Genomic DNA, 19409 nt, shown 5'->3' on the forward strand with positions numbered 1-19409 from the left:
GACTGTCAAGCATCCAGGCATGACGGCACAAAGCCACAGACCGCGCAAGAGCATGGCCCACAGAGTGTGGTATCCAGGGAGGAGCGTATTGTAAAATGAGCCATTTCCTTGCCTTGATGGACAAGACGGAGTAACTCCGGGCGCAATTCATCCAGAAGGGAAGGATGAAGGTTAGCCACGGAGTCCCAGAGTGCAGAGGACGCACCTGCAAACATGCATGTAATGTTTAAAGCGCGGATGGCCAAGCAAGAAGAAGCAAAAAGCTGTTTTCCACATGCATCCAGCCACCTGGATTCCCGGGTGGGAGGAAATAAGGGCAAAGTGGAGGAGTCCTGCAACCCAAAAGACGCCTGAATTACCAGGCCCTGAGCAGTAGGGTGGAGGGACAGGCAAAGTGGATCCCCCGGTGAGGGACGGTGCCTACCAGCAATGGCCTAATCAACAGGGGCACCGGAAGAAGGCCATGCCAATGCGCCACGCAGGGCTTCTAATAAAGCACCCCCAAGGGGTAGCAAGGGCTCCACGGTAATGGGCTTGAGATGAAGCAGATCCATTAAGGGATCGGGGATGAGGGGTGCCACACGGGGCTGAAAGCCGAGGATAGCAGCTGCCTGGGCTATAGGAGACGGTTGGAGGCTTATTCTCTCAGTTGCCATAAAGAGCGGGGCTGGGAAACGACCCGAAGGCCATGCCACACTAGGGACTGCACCAATGGCTCCCGACCAGGTGAAGCAGCAGCAGCCTCCGAAAAGGCCGTAGCGGATACCGGAGTCGCCCGACTCCGCTGAGGAAACAGAAACAAGGAATCCGGAGGGAGGTCAACTCCAGGCATGGACTTCGGTGTCGAACGGATGGACACCGGCGGCGATGAATGAGTCTACAGCGGCGTCGGTGGGTGCTACGTCGGAGTCGACTAGACTTCGACGTCCTCCACGAGGGACGCTACCTCAACGTCAACCGGCGTCAGATGAGGCATCGTCCCCGACATGGGATTAGGCTTAGAGCTAGATGTGGGTTTGACGTTGAGCCAGTCATTGGGTCCGACGTGGTGCCGGGCTCAGAGCCCGGCGTCGCTTCCGCTGCCCGCGCAGGAAGCCGCACAGGGCTATGCGTTGACTGGCGGTGTGAGCCTGGCGTCGAGCCCGGCGTCGCTCCCACCGTCCGTGCAGGAAGTTGCACAGGGCTATGCGCTGACTGGTGGAGTGTGCTAGAGCGACCAGGACGGTCTGTGCCATGGCCCAACGTCGCCGCCTCGGCACCGGAGTCGGTGCACACAACCCTGGTCGGGGAAGGATCCGCCGATGAGGGCCCGGCCTGAGTGCCCTCCGCTTTTGTGGTGCCCGAAGGTGCACCAGCGAGAGAGGGGGGGACTCAAAGTACGCCAGAAGAGCCCGGGAGTAGGCCTTCATTTGGGCGCATGTCGCGCTAACTCTTGGAAAAGGAGGGTATGGAGGAGGTGACCTCCGGGCGCCCATAGCTGACCCCTTACAAGAGAAATGGGCGCCAGCGGCACGCCTATGAGAGGTGGACCTCCTCCGTGGATGCTTGTGGCTCCGCTTACCTTTTTTAGGACGCCGGTCGTGGGAGCGGCCTCTGGTACGAACTCCTTCTGGGCCGGACAGCCGTGCGGCCAACAACTTCCTACGGCATTCTCGTAGGGACTTCGGCTTCATCTGTTGACAGTCGCCGCATTGTTTGGAATCATGGTGCACACCAAGGCACCACATGCAAATAAGTTGTGGGTCAGTGGCAGACATCTGACGCCCACAGGCCTCACAGGCTTTGAACCCGGAGGGCATTGCACACTGTTCCAGTACAACACCAGCAGTGCCGAGAGGGCCCAAAAACAAGGCCAGGAACGGCTGGTTTCCAGGATTTGCGTCGTGATGCGAAAAAGAAGAAAACTGATGGCGTGCCGGGCGGGCATATATGGCTCCACTGACGTCACGTCCATGGACAACGTCAGGGCGGAGTTGCTGCTGTGCTAAATTTTCCGGACCAGTCTGACGCCTGGGGATATTCTAAGTTAAGGAATCTGCGGCTAGACGTCTTTATCAGATGTACAGGGTACTTCTGAAAATTTGCCAGATCCAGTCTCACACCTGGGGAATATTCAAATGGCGAGGTTTGTGTAATTAGAAGTATCCAGACCTCACGTACATGGAGATTTTGCTGCTGTTAACAGATTGACTTTGTCTGAACAGAAAGCCTTTGCCAAAGGCTTTGGGTCTCCAAAAGGAGTGAAAAATATTTTCTTAAAAGTTTTTCTTTAGACTAGTTTTTTTTTCAAGAGTTGTACAACTTGAATAATCAACTATACCATTACATGCCAATGAATGCTTGTTCATTTAGCATAGCTGATTGCACTCATCATTTACACATTCCAAATAATAGAGTACATTGTATTGTGGTGCCCACTCCACACCAGGTCCACAGTACTACTTAAGTCCACACATTATAAGCAGGATTCGATACATAAACCGTTTAATTAAACAATAGCAGATTAAACTTTGCATACACCCAGCCGCTGACCATTGTGTTGTCCATTATCTATATTATCCCTACTTTCATTCAATATAGATTATAACTAATTATAGGTGTGCCCTCACATTGTTGACCCCCATCACTGAAGGAAAGTCATATAAAACTACAGTTGCTTCTTACTCAAGAATGGGTTCTACAAGGTCGTCGTCTTCACATTCACAGAATGCTGTCAGCAATTCAGTCAATGTATCGATAACTGGGCACCTACGCATTCCTTTCAACTCCTCAACCTTCCTAGCCGCCATCTCTGCTATCGCCCATTTCTCCACCTCAGCCTTCCAATGCTATGCCGAATGCATAGCAGGGCATTGCAATGGCACGATTTGCTATTACTAATGAAATGTCTCTTAACTTAGAGTCTCTGGTCAGTGTCTTTGGCGAGGGTACAGACCTAGTATGCATACCCATATAACATACAAGAGTGTTATATGCTCAGGATCTGTTGTCACCTTCAACCAATATTGTGCCATAGTCAGTCAGTTCCAGACCATGCGTGTAAAGTGTGCATCAATCAGTGATCACCGAGAACAAGCCTTATCGGTCCCTGCAATTACATAAAGCCTATGTGGCGTCAGTAATGTGCGAGCTGAATGTAGCAGAATCAAGAGTTTCTAGAGACCTGGTGGGGGTCTCGCACAATTGTATCCCATTCCGTAACCTGTATTTCCCTGTCATGGACACCTTTCCATTACGTTCTGGCCATTGTGTCCATTGTAATAGAGTGCCGTTTTATATATCCAGGAAATCTGTTTTACTCGCTCTTAAACAGCAGGTTCTGCAGAACATCCTGGATTGGGATTCTGTATGGCCCTCTCCCCATGTGGCAGATAATTCACGCGGAGTGCTAGATTACTGCGCCATGATAGAGCCCAAGCCCAGCTGCGAAAGGTGAGAGGCTACCCCACCATGTAAAAAATCCTAGGTACAGAAATTTCTACCAAAAGATGCCCCAGCTTTGGGAAGTGACAAATCTGCTTCACAGGAAGCTATGATGCCTTGTGATGAAAGCCAGAGATCGCTAAAAGCCACAAAGTCGATCCACCTGCTTTCGAGCAAGACGACATGGAATGAGAGGACCATGCACGAGGATGCAAGAGTGATGAGAGGAGTTGACATTTTTGTTATGGTTTGCAATTTGGTATAACAGAGGGTATGATTTGCAAATTGATTCAGAAGAGGTGTAGTGGAATTGATAGGGAGTTGCAAGGAGGAATTGTTAAGTCATATACAGGTGTACTTTAAGAGATCTAGTTAGAGTAATGTGGACTTTGAAATGTCAATAATGCAACAGTGTAGTGAATTGGAGAGAAGGAGATTCATGTATGAGATAAGCAGGGTTCGATCTCACTGGTCGCAAGTGCATGCAGAATGTGAGTGAATTTCTTTTAAGGTTGATTGGGTGCAAGAGGAATTAGAACATGTATACCATTTATTATGTTACATTGCAATATACATTTAAAAAATCAGCCGAAAATAGAACATGAAAAAATCACTTTTTATTTGCAAAATAAACTGAAAACAAATCAACGTCATGTTTACATGCTAACAGAACAGATTTTAAGAGTCACTTTAATACCAGAAAGAAATGAAATTTATCATCCATCTCTGCAACATCGGACAGAAATTTTATTTTTTCCATAACTGTCCAGTAGTATATGCAGTAAGTTAAAATCTCGCCTAGCTAATCCCCAGCCGCACCATCATTGTTATCGTGTTCAGTAAGAGTCTCGCCACCTGCATCTTTTCCTTCTTTGCTTCTTTTAGACTTTTTGTGTTTATGCCGCCTGTGGCCGTCCCCTTCTTCACTGTCATGTCGACGCCTGCTGGTACTAAGGAACACAAAAATATAATGTAGTGTGAGAAACAGGAAGAAAACATAATTATTGATAGACTTATGTAAAGTAGTCTGCTGTCTCTCATTATTACCCTGCAGGTGTATACATAACACCAAAGGATGGAGGCTCCTTAATGGTGACTCAGTTGTACAAGCTACTCACCTTCGGTAATGCTTTATCCGGTAGAGGCTCTATCTGGCTGCAGATTCCATATCGTAAAATTATCCTACAGAGTCAAACTAGATCAGAATTTTTTTTTCATGAGTAGGACACTGCTATGTGCCGTGTAAACGTTGCCATCTGCGCCAGAAATGACATCAGTGCCTTTATAGGCAGTACCGTAGCTCGTGAAACGTCAGTCTCTTTTCCACCACAGGAATGCGGAGCCACAAATAACCCTGACCACTGGTATGGATGAACTAGAGACCTGAAAGAGTAACAGCCCTGTTCCTAGAAATCTGCTTGTAGAGTTGGGAGGATTGGTGGGTCAGTAAGGAATTTGCAGTTCGATTGAGTCTCAGGACACTCTTCTTGAGTAACTGCGCGCTCTACAAATGCTCTTTAATTGAGCGACTGAGTTTGTCCGCCCTGGCATTCGGAAAGCCCGCCAGGTGTAAACCACCAGTGAAATGCCCTGCTCCAGTCCTGCCCTGAGACACAGGGCATCTTGAGGAACAAGTTACTTACCGTCTATAACACCTTATCTGGTAGAGACTATCTAGCTGCAGATTCCTTAACTTAAAATTATCCCCAGGCATCAGACTACAGGCGTAATTTTTTTTTGAGCAGTACCCCTGTGCACCGGTAGGTGGGGATGTTCGGTTCCGCGTGGCGTCACCCACGCTGTATGTCACAGGTACGGTGTCTATAGCGCACTGACGTCTTTTACTTATTGCAACTTTTCACTCCAGAAGCGCAGAGCCACAGAGTAAACTGATCACGGGTTTGGAACACTAGGGCCCTAAAAGGGGAAAGCCTTGTCCCTAGAAATCCATTCGGTACAAAGGAAGCTCTCCTATGAAGCAATAGTTTGGGTAGATGTTCAGGGAGGGAGGCTTGGGTGACGTCTGAAGCTCACTGACACTTCGGGCAGATGTTTTAGTCACGAGAAAGTCAGTCTTGGTGGCAAGGAGCCCGAGTGGATAATTGTGCAGCGGCTCAAAGGAAGCATACATAAGGAAAGTGAGGATGAGATTGAGGTCTCATTGAGATAAAGGGGACGGTGGACACAAATGTTGTAAATGTTTCCGAAACCTATTTACAATAGGGATTTGAAGAGGGATGGCTGGTCGGGCAACTCCAGAAAAGCTGAGACAGCAGAAAGATAGGTTTTGAGAGTGCCCAAAGCATAGCCCTACTGGGCAAGAGAGAGAATGAAAAGGAGAACCAGAGAAAGATGAGTAGAAAGGGAATCGATCTGCCTTTCTGCACCCCATGCCACAAATGTCCCCCAACTGCAGGAGTATACTGTCTTGGTGGAGGGACATCTGGCTGCCAAGATAACATCACAGACTTTGGGCGGAAGATCGAAAGCTGCCAACTGTCGCTGCTCAATCTACGCATTAAGGCAGATTGTGGGCAGGTTCAGGCCGAGAACCCTCCCCTGCTGATACGACAGAAGATCTTCATGAAGGGGCAGTCTGATCGGAGGGCCGATGCCCATGCTCAAGATAACACTCTCTGTGCCCAGTCCGAAGCCACAAGGATGACTTGGGCCTGGTTGTTTTTGATCTTCTAGAGAAATCTGGGCAGGAGTAGTATGGGTGGAAAGGCGAAAGGGAGACCTGAGCTCCATTCAAGATAAAAAGTGGCATTAAGTGCAACCTTGGAAGTTCCAGTGTGCAGAACTCATGACAATGCGCACTCTCGGCGAAGGCGAACAGATCTAACAAGGATCTCCCCACTTCTGAAAGAGACCATGCACTACCTCTGGATGGAGACGCCATTCGTGGTCCCGTAGGCATTTTTGCCTAAGTTTGTCTGCCCAGTGGTACAGAGAGCCCGTCCGGTGTTGAACTACTAGGGATATGCTCTGCTGTTCCAGCCATGTTCAAAGAAACAGGGTATCTTGACAAAGGGTCTACAACCCCACCCCACCCGTTTTTGCTGCAGTACTACATGGCGGTGTTGTTGTCCGTGAACACTTGCACTGGAGTTCCCTTGATAGAGGGTAGACAGACTTTCAATGCCAATTGGTTGGGGAAAAGAGAGGGGTTGCCACTGACCTAATCATGGTTTGTAAGCCACTTTGCAGGTCTTCTGCAGTTTTCTCACATATCTTGACCATGTCAGAGAAATCCCCTTGATGCTGCTCCCACTGGATCTTCAGGTCCCACTGCAGAGCCTGCAGAGCCTGCATATGCCAGCTGGCAAGTGTTACAAGCAGGATGCAGGAGGCCATGGGGCCTGGCAGCTTCAGAGTTAGTTTCATATAAATCCAGGACTGAGACAAACATTGATATCATAGCCTGAAATTCTTAGACTCTTCGTTCTGTACCCAAAACTGCACCGTATCCAGAACAGCTCTCATGAAACGGAGGGTCTGAGAGAGAATCAGGTGAGACTTTGACATGCTGCTATTAAATTGGAGTGAATGCAGGAGGTCAGCCGCAGTCTGGAGGTAGAAGACGACAGCTTGTGGTGAGCCTGCCTTCAACAGCCAGTCGTCGAGATAGGGAAAGGCTGGCACCCCTGATCTCCGCAGATGAGCTGCAACCACCGCCATCACCTTAGTGAATACCTGAGGGGTGCTACTGAGGCCAAAGGGAAGGACAACAAACTGAAAGTGCTTGTGGCCCACTGTGAACCGCACGTAAAACGTGGGCGGGGATATGAAAGTATCCATCCTGCAAATCCAATGTAACCATCCAATCACCTGGGTAGTCAGGACCGGAGCAAGAGTGTGCAACTTGAACCTACCCTTCTCGAGGAAGAAATTGAGAGAGCCCAGGTTGAGGATAGGACAATGATCTCCTACCTTCCTAAGTAGTCCTGCGTCAACCTGTCGTCAGTAGCTGGCATTAACCCCTTCCATGCTCATGACGAGCTCAGCTCGTCATGAGGCACAGTGGAGCTGTGCTTTTGACGAGCTGAGCTCGTCATGAACAATGGGTATTCAAGGAGTTCAGCATCCAAGGAAAATTGCTGCAGCAGTCAAGGTGTTAAGAGAGGGAAAAGCCCCTTCAAACGATCTGTAAAACCCACCTGTCCGATGTTCTGGACCGTGGTGAGGCAGGCGATGGCAAATAGTGCCGCTCCGTAGGTGTCCATGATGGTAAAAGAGCCGATTAGGAAGGTTTGAGGACTGTGGCTGCTGGGGTTGGGGTGGACTACCCGACCTAAGAGGCCAGGTTGATACCGCATCCGTGGCCACACAAAGGCTGTGAAGCTTGCGCACCACAGTGGATTGGCAATATAGAAGTGGCTGGAAGCCCCTTCTGTGGTCTCAAAAGAAGTGAAAGGCAGATAGGGGGCAGCTGGGCCTGGCCGTAAACCTGCTGCTGTCCTTAAAGCGCTCCAGCACTGAATTTGCCTAGTCTCTGAAGAGACGGGAGCCATCAAAGTCTATGAGAGATTCTTGGACGTCATAAAGCTACCATGAATTAAATGGTTTTGCCCAATAAGTTGGTCATGTCAAGTCCAAATCGAATTATGAACTTCGCTGCATCCCTCCAGTCTTCAGCAGACTGGGAGAGTACAGCTTGGGCCTCCTCCAGGACCTTTATCAGCACCAGCCCAACAGTGTACCACAGAGCACTGGAATAGTAACCCAAAAGGCACGTGGAGTTCACAGACCGCAGTGCCAGACATGTGGAAAAAAACATCTTTCTTGCCGAAGTTGCCCAGCCTCTTGGATTTCTGATCCGGTGATGCGGTCAAAAAGTGCCAGGATTTATGTGGGTTGTGAAGCTTTAGAGCACCAAGCTCTCCAGGGTTGGGTGCTGTTTGAGGAAGTGTGGGACCCCAGGAGTGGGGTGGCGGGTAATCGTCCTGTTCACAGGAGCCCCTGTGCTGGGCTTGGACCAAGTCTCATGCAGGACATCAGTAACTGCCTCATTAAAGGGGGGAAGCGGTTCTGATGGGGACACTCCTGGCTGGAGCATTTCTGTCAACACATTATTCTTGCCTGCCACTGAAGGAAAACTGAGGCCTTGGTCCTCAACAACTCTCCTCACCACCATTGCGAATGAGCTCCCTCTTTTGTAGCCATGCTAGAAGGAGAAAGCATGCCAGTAAGTGGAAAAGTGTTCAGTCCACTGACTTCACCAGTCCGCACACCAGTCCAAGGTGACATAAGGCAGGTATTCTTCAGGGTGCAGCGACCCCTCCTATTTTCCCCCAAGTCCTAGCCCTAGCCCATAAGAATAGGAATCAGACTCCAGCCTAAAAGGCAAGCCTCCACTTGGTGCCAGTTGGGCGACACCCCTTTGGCGCGGAGTCAGGGATACAAAGGGGGTGGCGCAGTTGGGAGCGGCAGCCTCAGGACTGGTGCCTATCCAGCTCCATTTGTGGATCCCTGGGGCCCGACAGACGCTGAGCAACCGGCATTGATCCAGTAAGGGCTCTTCCTGAACCCACTGGGCCTGTGTTGCATCAGAGGGAACAGGCTGTCCAAATGTGAGGTGCATAGACTCATAGAATTCTTTCAGCTGGGAGGTGGTTGCAGCAGTTCCCGGAAACTAAGGGGTATGCAGAGCAGGCCCAGGCGATGACACAATCACACAGCCAGGCCTCGATTGCGGACGCTCCACGGCTCATCAACCGATGAATGAGGAGAAGTTGATGATCTCTGCAATTCCGTCTTTTTCTTGTGGTGGCTTACCCTAATGACACAATGACTGAGTGTGACGATGATCTCGGACTCCTCAACCCGTCCTGGGACCCTCCTCTGAATTGGGACCTCAATCGTTGCAGCTTCGTATGTTGAGCCGCCAGGAGCTTGAGGGTTAGCTCTCTGAAGGCTTAGGGTTCACAGCTGGGAAATCAACTCAGGTCTTCAGGTAATGTTTGTACTCCAGTCACCAGAGGCATACAAGGTGCGGGTCCGTGAACGACATCGATCGATGACAGGCGCCGCAGAGCTTGAAGCCTGCCTTGATGATATCCTGCCACACCAGGAGGAAAAATCTCAAAAGTTGAAAAAAGATTAACCAAAAATGACTAAGGGGTAGCTATTCTCAAGATCTGTAATGGCACGGAAAGAAAAGAACCAACATCAGTGCACTGGGGTGGTGTCTATATAGGCAAAGTGCACGTCACTTCCAGCAAGTACAATACTGACGATGCAATGCGGAGCCAAACTACGCCACCTACCAGTGTGCAAGGGTACTGCTCGCGAAATAATTTCGGATCCAGCCTGGGTATGATGCGGCTATAAATCTCTATCAGATACTCCTAATCAGCACACTCATTATCATCCTCAGGGTACTAGCTGTCATTTGGCAGGACGAATTCCTCGAAATTAAAATATCCCCTGGAGATTTTTATTAGCATAGCGCCTGTTCTCCAGTAAGGGGTACCGTGAGGCTCTGCTCCACCCGAGGAATGACAATAGGAGCCACATATAGGCTCCGCCCAGTGCACTGACGTCAGTTTCTTTTTGGACATTGTCTGAGACCTCAGACACACAGCCCCCAAAACATTTTCAGGCAACTATGCAGATCTCTACTTGGGAACTTTTTAGATGGAAAAGACTCAATTCCACAGAATGGGGAGTTGGGACGGCAGTGAGGAAACTGCGGTTAGAGCATCTACCAGCAAGTAACTTGATGTTCTGATGGATACTTCTAACCGCAGATTCCTCACCTTTAGAATAGCCTGCAGAGGAGTGCTTCCCCAGAACACTGACTGAGACCAAAATCTCCTGCAGGATATAACTACCACAATACCCTTCCTGTCTGTCAAGGCTATATTGCTTAGTGAATGTGTGCACTAATGCCTATTTGCAGTCTAAAAAATACTGAGTGTGAACACTCTGCATGTTAAGGCAGTGGTAGCAACATTGACCCCGATGGAAAGAGCCTTCAACACTTCTGAAGGTTGCTTCTTGGCCATCCCGTTGGTGATCTTAATGCAAAGGAATATCCACCTAGCTGGCTCGAGTACTTATGAACTGCTTTGCCGTTCTTTGACCCATAGAAACCCACAAAGAGCTAACTGGCCACCCACATGTGTGTTTACGTGTGGGCAAAAGCAGGTTTTGGTTGAAGTGCCGATGAAGATGTCAGTCATGGCCTCATTGAACAGCAGTAGGGGTTCAGATGAGGATTGTCTACGTTGCAACACTTATGTTTAATCACCATGGTGACTAAAGCAGACTTCGGTTGAAGGACCAAAAGGTGCGTTGTCCAGCCCACTACAAGCTCCACACAAAAATTATATTGTGGGAACAAAAGTTGTTTGGCTCTGGTCGGAGTCCGATTTAAATAACTGTGTAGCAATAGTGGTCGGCTCTTAGACAAAGGTGCTGTCTTATCACAGTCCGGATGTATCGGGCCGGGGGCATAGAAACTGAACTTGAATGCCGCATTAGAAGAGGCTTAAACTGATTTGGCTCAGATTTATACAGAACTATAGGATCTACACCCTCCTCCATGGTCGGTGGCATATGTTCAGACGTCGATGCCGCAGGAACTGGCCTTGTGCTAGATGTAGAGTCGGATTTGGTGCTGTAGTGAAGACAGGGCTCTGATTGCACACATTGCTATGTTGGCATAAGCTTATTTGAATTTAAAACACCATTTTGCCACCCTGCAGCTTTTGCACACAACACTACATATAACTGTTGTTGTAAGTTAGACTGCTAGGATTTTCCTCTCTTGAGAACGGTTTGTTTTTAACATCCCTAGACTTACATTGTGACCTCAGCCTGTAAGCTGTGTGCAGAAGCCTTAAAGGTCACCATAACAATGTATCTGTTATTCAGGTTGATCGGCCCACGCTGCAGACATAACACAAACACGGCTGCAGCAAACTGAAATTCTAGTGCCTTTAATATTGCACTGCATGAATGATTTGGGCACTTGGAAGATTATCGTTTCCAGAGACAGAGAGCTTTGCTGATCCTGATGTGATTCACTTCTGCTGATCCTGGAGGTATGGGCTTCCACATTCAAGCCTAAGAGACCTTCTATTATTATTATAAAACCTAGTTCCTAGCAGGGAAGGGTGGTATACAAGGCGCTATAGCAGCTGTTTCCACTATCATTGTAATATGATTTCTCCCTTTGTGTTTTATGGAATTGTAACAATACTGACTTTTTAGGTTTTGCCTAGCCAATGCGTACGAAGTACGCATGCGCTAGGAAAAACCTAATGAGTATAGTATGGGGGCTGGGAATCCGCCCCGTCTTCCACTGGCTAGCTCCATAAATGGAGGCTAGCCATTGGAAGACGGGCCTGTCCGTTAATGCCGGACCAGATTCGGGGGCGTTCCCGAGAATTTTTGGCTTTTGGCTACGTCACGCTACGTCAGCCGAAAGCCGATTCTCGGGAACGCCCCCGAATCTGGTCCGGCATTGAGCCGGCACCCGCCTTCCTGCTCGCGTGAGTGCTTTGTTTTTTTGTTGCCTTATGTCCGTGTGTGTCTGTTCCCGCCCCCCCCCCCCTCCACTGTCAGTGTGTGGCCGTTCCCGCCCCCTTCCCGCTGCATTGTAGGAGACGCACTTTTTGTTTCAACTTTTTTGCTTTGTGGGTTGTTAAGTCGTGGAAATGTAACCGCCACTGTCAGTGACCTATTTTTACATCTGCAACATACTGCCCGGCTACAATTTTTGCGGTCATAGAAAATATGGAAATAGCGAGATGTATGCTTCCCGGGAAACTTGACCCCTGCCAACAATAAGCTGGTTATTTTAGTGCGAGCCAGGCTGACTTAGCCGTCCTTGAGAAGCATCAGGGGGCGTTTCAAAACTTTAATAGTTTGCGTTTAGAGTTTGTGGTGCTTGGGACAGGTTTGTCACGTACAAAAAAAAGCCTCCCTCTGTGGAAATGATTGCGAGTGCCATTCAAACAGAGGGCTTCGGGTCACTTTTCTAAGCGCTATTATGTGCCCTAATGTCAAATGAAATCTATTTAAGTACAGCTGATTTTGGGTATAACGCCTCCTTTCTTTGTCTATAGTGTATTACCCCCACACCTAGTCCTTTTTAGTTGACGAAAATGCGTCTTTTTAAGTTTTTGGTTTTTTTTTAGCTCAAGGGAGTCTTGCAAACATTTCGCTGCTGCCCCTGTCGCGCCTGGGTGTTCGCAGTATCGCGTTCTCCCTGGAGAGGAGGAGCCCCCCTCCACCTCACAGCTGGACCGTGGGGTGTAGCGCCTATTCTCGGCAGGCGCAGACACGTGCACAGCACTAAATAACCCACTGCTGCATTCAACTGTCACCTCTCCTGTTCTGGGGGGAAGATGCACCTCAAATCCCTCATAAAACAGTTGAGGGTGTCGTGTCCAGCATGAGACCGCAGCCAGGGCAGCCACAGTGTGTTATTATACAATACATGCACTAATACTGAGACACCGCTCTGGCAACAACGCTGTGGTATATGATTTCATATCCGGGGTTGGCTGTCCCAGAGTATTCCCCAAAACTCACTGCTCTCTGTATCACCCTCCCCCCGCTGGGTGTGTGCCCTTGGGGTGCCTGCCCCATGGGCTGCACTCTAGAAAGACCGGACTGTCCTAAGGTGGGATCTGGAACCCACTATTCTCAATATATCCCCACTCAGGGGTGGTCCGTCTGCCGGGTGCCCGGCACTCTGAGAAGGGCACGGTGTTCCAGATAGTCACCCACAACACCCAGTCCCCCTTATCTCCCACTCTGAGGTATGTAACCCTGCAGGGACGTCTGCCACTGTGGTCTGCACTCTAGAAAGGCCGAGCTCTTCTAGAGTTTGATCTAGAACACATCGCCCCACCCCCTTTATTGCCCGCTGAGGTGTGCATCCAGAGTAAGGACTCCTATCACCGTGTGCTGTCATGTAGAGAGTTGGCGGTGTTTGGTTCCTGATAAAATGCTCAGTACCGCCCGGTAATTGACTGGGACACACACACACACACACACAGCCTAGGATCGCTGCATGTCTGGAGTCCGGAGGAAGCAAGGGAAAGGTACAACTGTTTGGGTACGTAATGTTTCTTTCTTTTTCTGTGCAACGTAATTTTAATTCCACGACGGGGTTTTCACTACACGTCATCTTCACACATGCCCTCTCCCAAGGAGGGTTTCCCCGTTGTCAACCTTGCTCTCTCGAAGGGTAGCTGTCCCATCTGCATGTCGACCTTTCGCAATGTTTACCAAAGTGGTTCGCCTACCTGATTTATCCTTAGCCCTACATTGCCAATGCCCGTTAACGTTGTCTGACACCTCCATACAGTTCTGGCTATTCAGCTAGCAGCAGATTGGTTGCTCTTCAGAATTGGTGCTTAATAGCCTGAATAGTCTGAAGATGACGCTTATGGTGTGGATAAGTGACAGTACTCTCAGAATTATTTCTGTAATTCACCCAAACTTTCATCACTCCTCGCTCAGTTGGAAGTTGCCAAAACCCATTTGTTAACTTTAGACACGTAAATATCCGGTTGTATATTATTAGATATGTTGAGTAGCCCATCGAGTCTGTTTGTGTTTTTCCTTTTGCTTTTCATGTTAAAAATGCGAACTCGAGCAGCGGAAAACCCAGAAAAAAAGTGAGCAGGCGGACTACTCGCTTGTAAAAAGCTTTCTGAACTTCCTAGTCAACTGCTATTAAACGCGTAAAGTGTATACATGTTGTATGTGGTCGTTTTTAGGGTGTGCAGGCAAAAATGAGTATTGGGGTCTGCAGTGCTACACGGTGAGCTCTCCTAGATATCAAGTGTGTATGTTACTGTTTTAAACACATTTTTGGTCTGGCAATAATTGTCAGTATGGAACTAATTAAGTTCTATCAAGCCCTGTGTGTGGTGAGGAGGGCCCCTCAGTGTTACACATGCTTTTACGGAGGTTTAGGGACCTTGTTGCTTCACTGCTGATTGGGCTCTGAGTCGACCATCCTGCCTAGTTGCCTGTTGTGAATGAGTATAAACAATAAACGTCCGATTATGGTGCCGGTTGGACCTATCCCCCCTCAAGAACACAAAGAACCTACTGACATTTTCTACCTGAAATAGACCATCTAATTTGGAAAGACCACCCTGCGTCCTTCCTGATTTTATTTTCACCCAGTCACTAATCTCAAACTTATACTCCGTTCTCTCGATGCTCACATTTGTCCCCTTGCCTCCTACACCATTTCAACCTTTCAGCCATGCAGGGACCGATTTAGTACCAGGTAAGCATCACACATCTATTGAAATGGGGGTCGCAGTGTGTGGGGGGGCTCGCAGTGTGTGGGGGGGCTCTGTGTGGGTGTGTGGGGGCTCTGTGTGGGTGTGTGTGGAGGCCTCTGTGTGGGTGTGTGGGGGGCTTTGTGTGGCTGTGTGTGTGGGGGGCTCTGTGTGGGTGTGTGTGTGGGGGGCTCTGTGTGTGGGGGGGCTCTGGGTGTGTGTGGGGGGGCTCTCTGTGGGTGTTTGTGTGTGTCATTTGCGAGAAATAAAGCTAGTTGCATTGTAAATGACAATGCCATTTATTTATGTTTTTTAAAAAACAAATACAAATAATGTCAAGAGCAATGCAAATAGCTCTAACTTTAACAAAGGCAAAACCATTGCATTGTAAATGCTTGTTTATTTCTGATCCTATGCCTGCTTATGTTCGCCAAAATACTGCATCTTAGATCACGTAGTTCAAAATAAATGTTTTAAACTTTGCTGCGTCTTACTTGCATTGTGGACTGGTATGAGAACAAGCATTTGTAATGCAATAGGTCTCGCAGCATTAAAGTTTGAGTTATTGGCATTGTATATGACAATGTGTTGCATTACATTTTTAGCAAAGTCTGTATTGGTGTATAAAGATGATTTGCAAGATGATAGCTGTTAGAATAGAATAGAATAGATGTAAACTTGTAGAGCGCGATTTGCTGCCCGGAGGCGTCCAAGCGCTAGAGTAACCAGAACCTACCGGAGAACAGAGGAGGAGGAAGCTAAGGGTTAACGGGGGAAATAAACAGGAGGGTCTTTAATTGTTTACGAAACACAGTAAGGTTGGGATTGGCTCTGAGATGCAGTGGCAGGGTGTTCCAGGTTCTGGATGCATTGTGGGCATACGTCCTTCCACCTGATCTGGATCTTTTTATTCTTGGCGCCACTGCTAGAAAGGTCTGGCTGGAGCGAAAGCTTCTGTTGGGAATGTAGTGAGTGACTAGGTCACGGGTAATGCTGGGGCCTGTGTCCCAGAATGCTTGGTGGGCTATGCACATTGCCTTAAAAAGAACCCTCTGCCGAACCGGTAGCCAATGAAGGCTAACCAGTCCGGCCCTCACTGATTGTCTACGAGGGATCTTAAGCAGTAAGCGCGCTGCGCAGTTCTGCACTATCTGCAGTCTGCGCAGGGTGTACTCTGGGGCACCGAGATAGAGCACATTGTTAAAATCAAGGCGTGAGTGTATAAGACCTTGTATGGCCACCTGTTTGGCCTCCATGGGAAGGAGGGGGAAGATTTTATTTAACATCCTCATGATGCCAAAACAGGTGGCCGATAGTTTTGTGGCCTGAACGTTGAAGGACAGATCTGTCCAGCCACACTCCAAGGCTCTTAATATTGTTTTTGGGGGCTGGGGAGGGGGGGGGGCCAGACACGGGGGCCACAAGGAGGGGGGGGGGGGGGAGGCCAAGATCTGAGGGGCCTAGGAGCATCAGCTCCGTTTTGTCCCCATTCAACTTGAGGGATGATGAAGACATCCAAGTCTTCACCTCTTCTAGGCACTCTCTAAGCCCACCTGGCGCAGGCCGGTTTGCCTCCTGCGCCAGTGAGACCACCAGCTGCGTGTCGTCCGCATAAGAGATGATCTTAACTCCGAAAGGGCGGACGTCATCAGCCAGTGGCCTCATATACAGGTTGAAGAGTGCGGGGCTCAGAGAGGAGCCCTGGAGAACTCCGCACTTTAGAGGTCTGCTAGAGGACACGGACTCACCCTCAAAGACTCTAAAGGATCTGTCCTCCAGAAAGGATTTAAACCATATCCAGGCTTTGTCCTTAATCCCGGCGCAGGACAGACGGTCCAGTAGGGTGTCATGACTGACCGTGTCAAAAGCCGCGCTTAGATCAAGGAGGATCACTGCCACTGATCCTCCTTGATCTAGGATTTTTCTAGCTTCCTCGGTGACCATGAGGAGAGCGGTCTCAGTCCCGTGTTTGGGTCTGAAGCCCGTCTGGGTGGGGTCTAGTACGTGATGATTTTCCAGGAAGTTCACTAGCTGTTGATTGATATGTTTTTCTAGGACCTTGCTCTCCCAGGGGAGCAGGGAGATGGGACGATAGTTACCCAAGTCAGACGGGTCTAAATTGGGTTTCTTGATAGCGACCTAACCATGGCCTGTTTCCAGACGGTCGGCACAGTGCTGGAGGTAATGGATGCATTTAGTACCTCCCTAATAATGGGCAGGGTGATCTGGGAGGCATCCATTATTATGTCAGGTGGAGCAGGATCCTCCGGCGAGCCGGATTTGACACTGTGCGCTAGTGATTCAAGGGTAGTGAGGTCTAGTAGGGGGAAATGGGTCATGGTATGATGAGGTAGAGAGGGGAGGGAGCCGGGGGGATGTTGGATTGGATTTATGAGTTGATTTTTTTGGGGGGGAAGGCTGAGTAAATAGTGTTTACTTTCTGATAGAAGAACTCAGCAACGTTATTGCAATGAGTAACGGATTTTTCGGCATGCAGCGCAGGGGGGGGGTTCGTTAGCTGTTGCAAAATATTAAGCAATGTTGGCAATAATATTATATTATAATAATATTGTAAGTTACTGTTGTACTTCTAAGCATTTTGGTAGCGCATAGTAATGTTGTGGTGCTCCTGAGTGATGCTGTGGTGGTGCCGAGTGATGCTGTGGTGATAGGATAGATAGTGAGGGCGAAAGATAGATAGAGGGAGGGTGAGAGAGAGATAGTGGGAGGGCGAGATAGAGGGAGGCCGAGAGATAGAGGGAGGGGCAGAGAGATAAAGGGAGGGCGAGAGAGAGGGTGTGCGAGGGATGGAGTGTGGGGCGATGGATGGAGTGTGGGGCGATGGATGGAGTGTGGGCGATGGATGGAGTGTGGGCGATGGATGGAGTGTGGGCAATGGATGGAGTGTGGGCAATGGATGGAGTGTGGGCAATGGATGGAGTGTGGGCAATGGATGGAGTGTGGGCAATGGATGGAGTGTGGGCAATGGATGGAGTGTGGGCAATGGATGGAGTGTGGGCAATGGATAGAGTGTGGGCAATGGATGGAGTGTGGGCAATGGATGGAGTGTGGGCGATGGATGGAGTGTGGGCGATGGATGGAGTGTGGGCGATGGATGGAGTGTGGGCGATGGATGGAGTGTGGGCGATGGATGGAGTGTGGGCGATGGATGGAGTGTGGGCGATGGATGGAGTGTGGGCGATGGATGGAGTGTGGGCGATGGATGGAGTGTGGGGCGAGGGATGGAGTGTGGGGCGAGGGATGGAGTGTGGGGCGAGGGATGGAGTGTGGGGCGAGGGATGGAGTGTGGGGCGAGGGATGGAGTGTGGGGCGAGGGATGGAGTGTGGGGCGAGGGATGGAGTGTGGGGCGAGGGATGGAGTGTGGGGCGAGGGATGGAGTGTGGGGCGAGGGATGGAGTGTGGGGCGAGGGATGGAGTGTGGGGCGAGGGATGGAGTGTGGGGCGAGGGATGGAGTGTGGGGCGAGGGATGGAGTGTGGGGCGAGGGATGGAGTGTGGGGCGAGGGATGGAGTGTGGGGCGAGGGATGGAGTGTGGGGCGAGGGATGGAGTGTGGGGCGAGGGATGGAGTGTGGGGCGAGGGAGGGAGTGTGGGGCGAGGGAGGGAGTGTGGGGCGAGGGAGGGAGTGTGGGGCGAGGGATGGAGTGTGGGGCGAGGGATGGAGTGTGGGGCGAGGGATGGAGTGTGGGGCGAGGGATGGAGTGTGGGGCGAGGGATGGAGTGTGGGGCGAGGGATGGAGTGTGGGGCAAGGGATGGAGTGTGGGGCGAGGGATGGAGTGTTGTGCGAGACTGTCCCATTGCTCGGGTGCTCGAGGCGAGTTTGGACGATAAAAAGGAGGAGATAGCCACAAGCCGCTCAAAGTCACCTACCTACATGTCTATGGCCCTTTACCAACCATCGCATGATTATTTCAGTAGCTCACACCGTAAAAGACATCAGTAACACTGAAGTAGGGATAGTGTAGTGATGCCAACGCTGGCACTGCCCTTGTTATTCCTCGTCTTGTAGGGGGGAGCAGTGGGTGAAAAAACTATGGGATTGTAGTGTCCATGCCTTCCTTCCCTTTCCCCCAACTCGCTAGCAACACATAGGTCGTTATTGGAGGGTAGGTGTCAAAGGGTGAGTGGCGTCACTTCCACTATCCCGGAACGCACCTAGCAGGAGATCAGCGTCAGACTAAGTCACAATGCTAACTGCAACGGATGAGAATCGGTTGATGGTTTGACAGCAAAGCGTTATTCAGGATGCGGTACTTGCAGTCCCTACCCACAACGTGCCTTTCTTCCCTCCCTGTGCAGTGCATAAAGGTTTCACTGGCAGGAAAATAAAGCTAAGCGAGAACCATCTGCCTCAACTCCTCCAGGGAGATGGTCCCTCTACCCTTAGAAACATTTGATGGTTGAGGAAGAGGAGTCCTTCACTGATCGAAACATCACTCGAGCTATTCAACAATAAAGATGCGTTTCTTTTTTAACGGTTTGACCTTTTCAAATCCATACTGCTATTCCCCAATACTCCTCCCTAGCCCCCCCCTCCTTAGCTGTGGACTAGTAGGGTAAATCCTTGATTCTCAGACACTGCTCCTGGCTGATGAAGCCAAACCCACACTTCTTGGAACCGTCGGCGCAGGTTCGGTGATTGATCCCTACAATGCGCGTCATTTGGGACATCAGAGGGCTGGTGGTCATGTTCAAGAGACACTTCA

The 19409-nt window shown here is 49.8% G+C and overlaps 1 protein-coding gene across 2 annotated transcripts in view; it reads right to left on the minus strand.

Annotated features, from left to right (window-relative positions):
* Window positions 1-4018: 4018 nt before the first annotated feature.
* FIP1L1 (factor interacting with PAPOLA and CPSF1) overlaps window positions 4019-19409 on the minus strand; it is a 604847-nt gene continuing 589456 nt past the window's right edge. For both annotated transcript variants that reach the window (XM_086962650.1, XM_086962648.1), the window contains exon 17: window positions 4019-4373. In XM_086962650.1, coding sequence (XP_086818776.1) covers window positions 4226-4373 — 148 coding nt within the window. In that variant the 3' untranslated portion in view covers window positions 4019-4225. The remainder of the gene's footprint in view (window positions 4374-19409) is intronic.

Source organism: Lissotriton vulgaris, chromosome 3_1, assembly GCF_964263255.1.
Source record: "Lissotriton vulgaris chromosome 3_1, aLisVul1.2, whole genome shotgun sequence".
NCBI classification, from domain to species: domain Eukaryota; kingdom Metazoa; phylum Chordata; class Amphibia; order Caudata; family Salamandridae; genus Lissotriton; species Lissotriton vulgaris.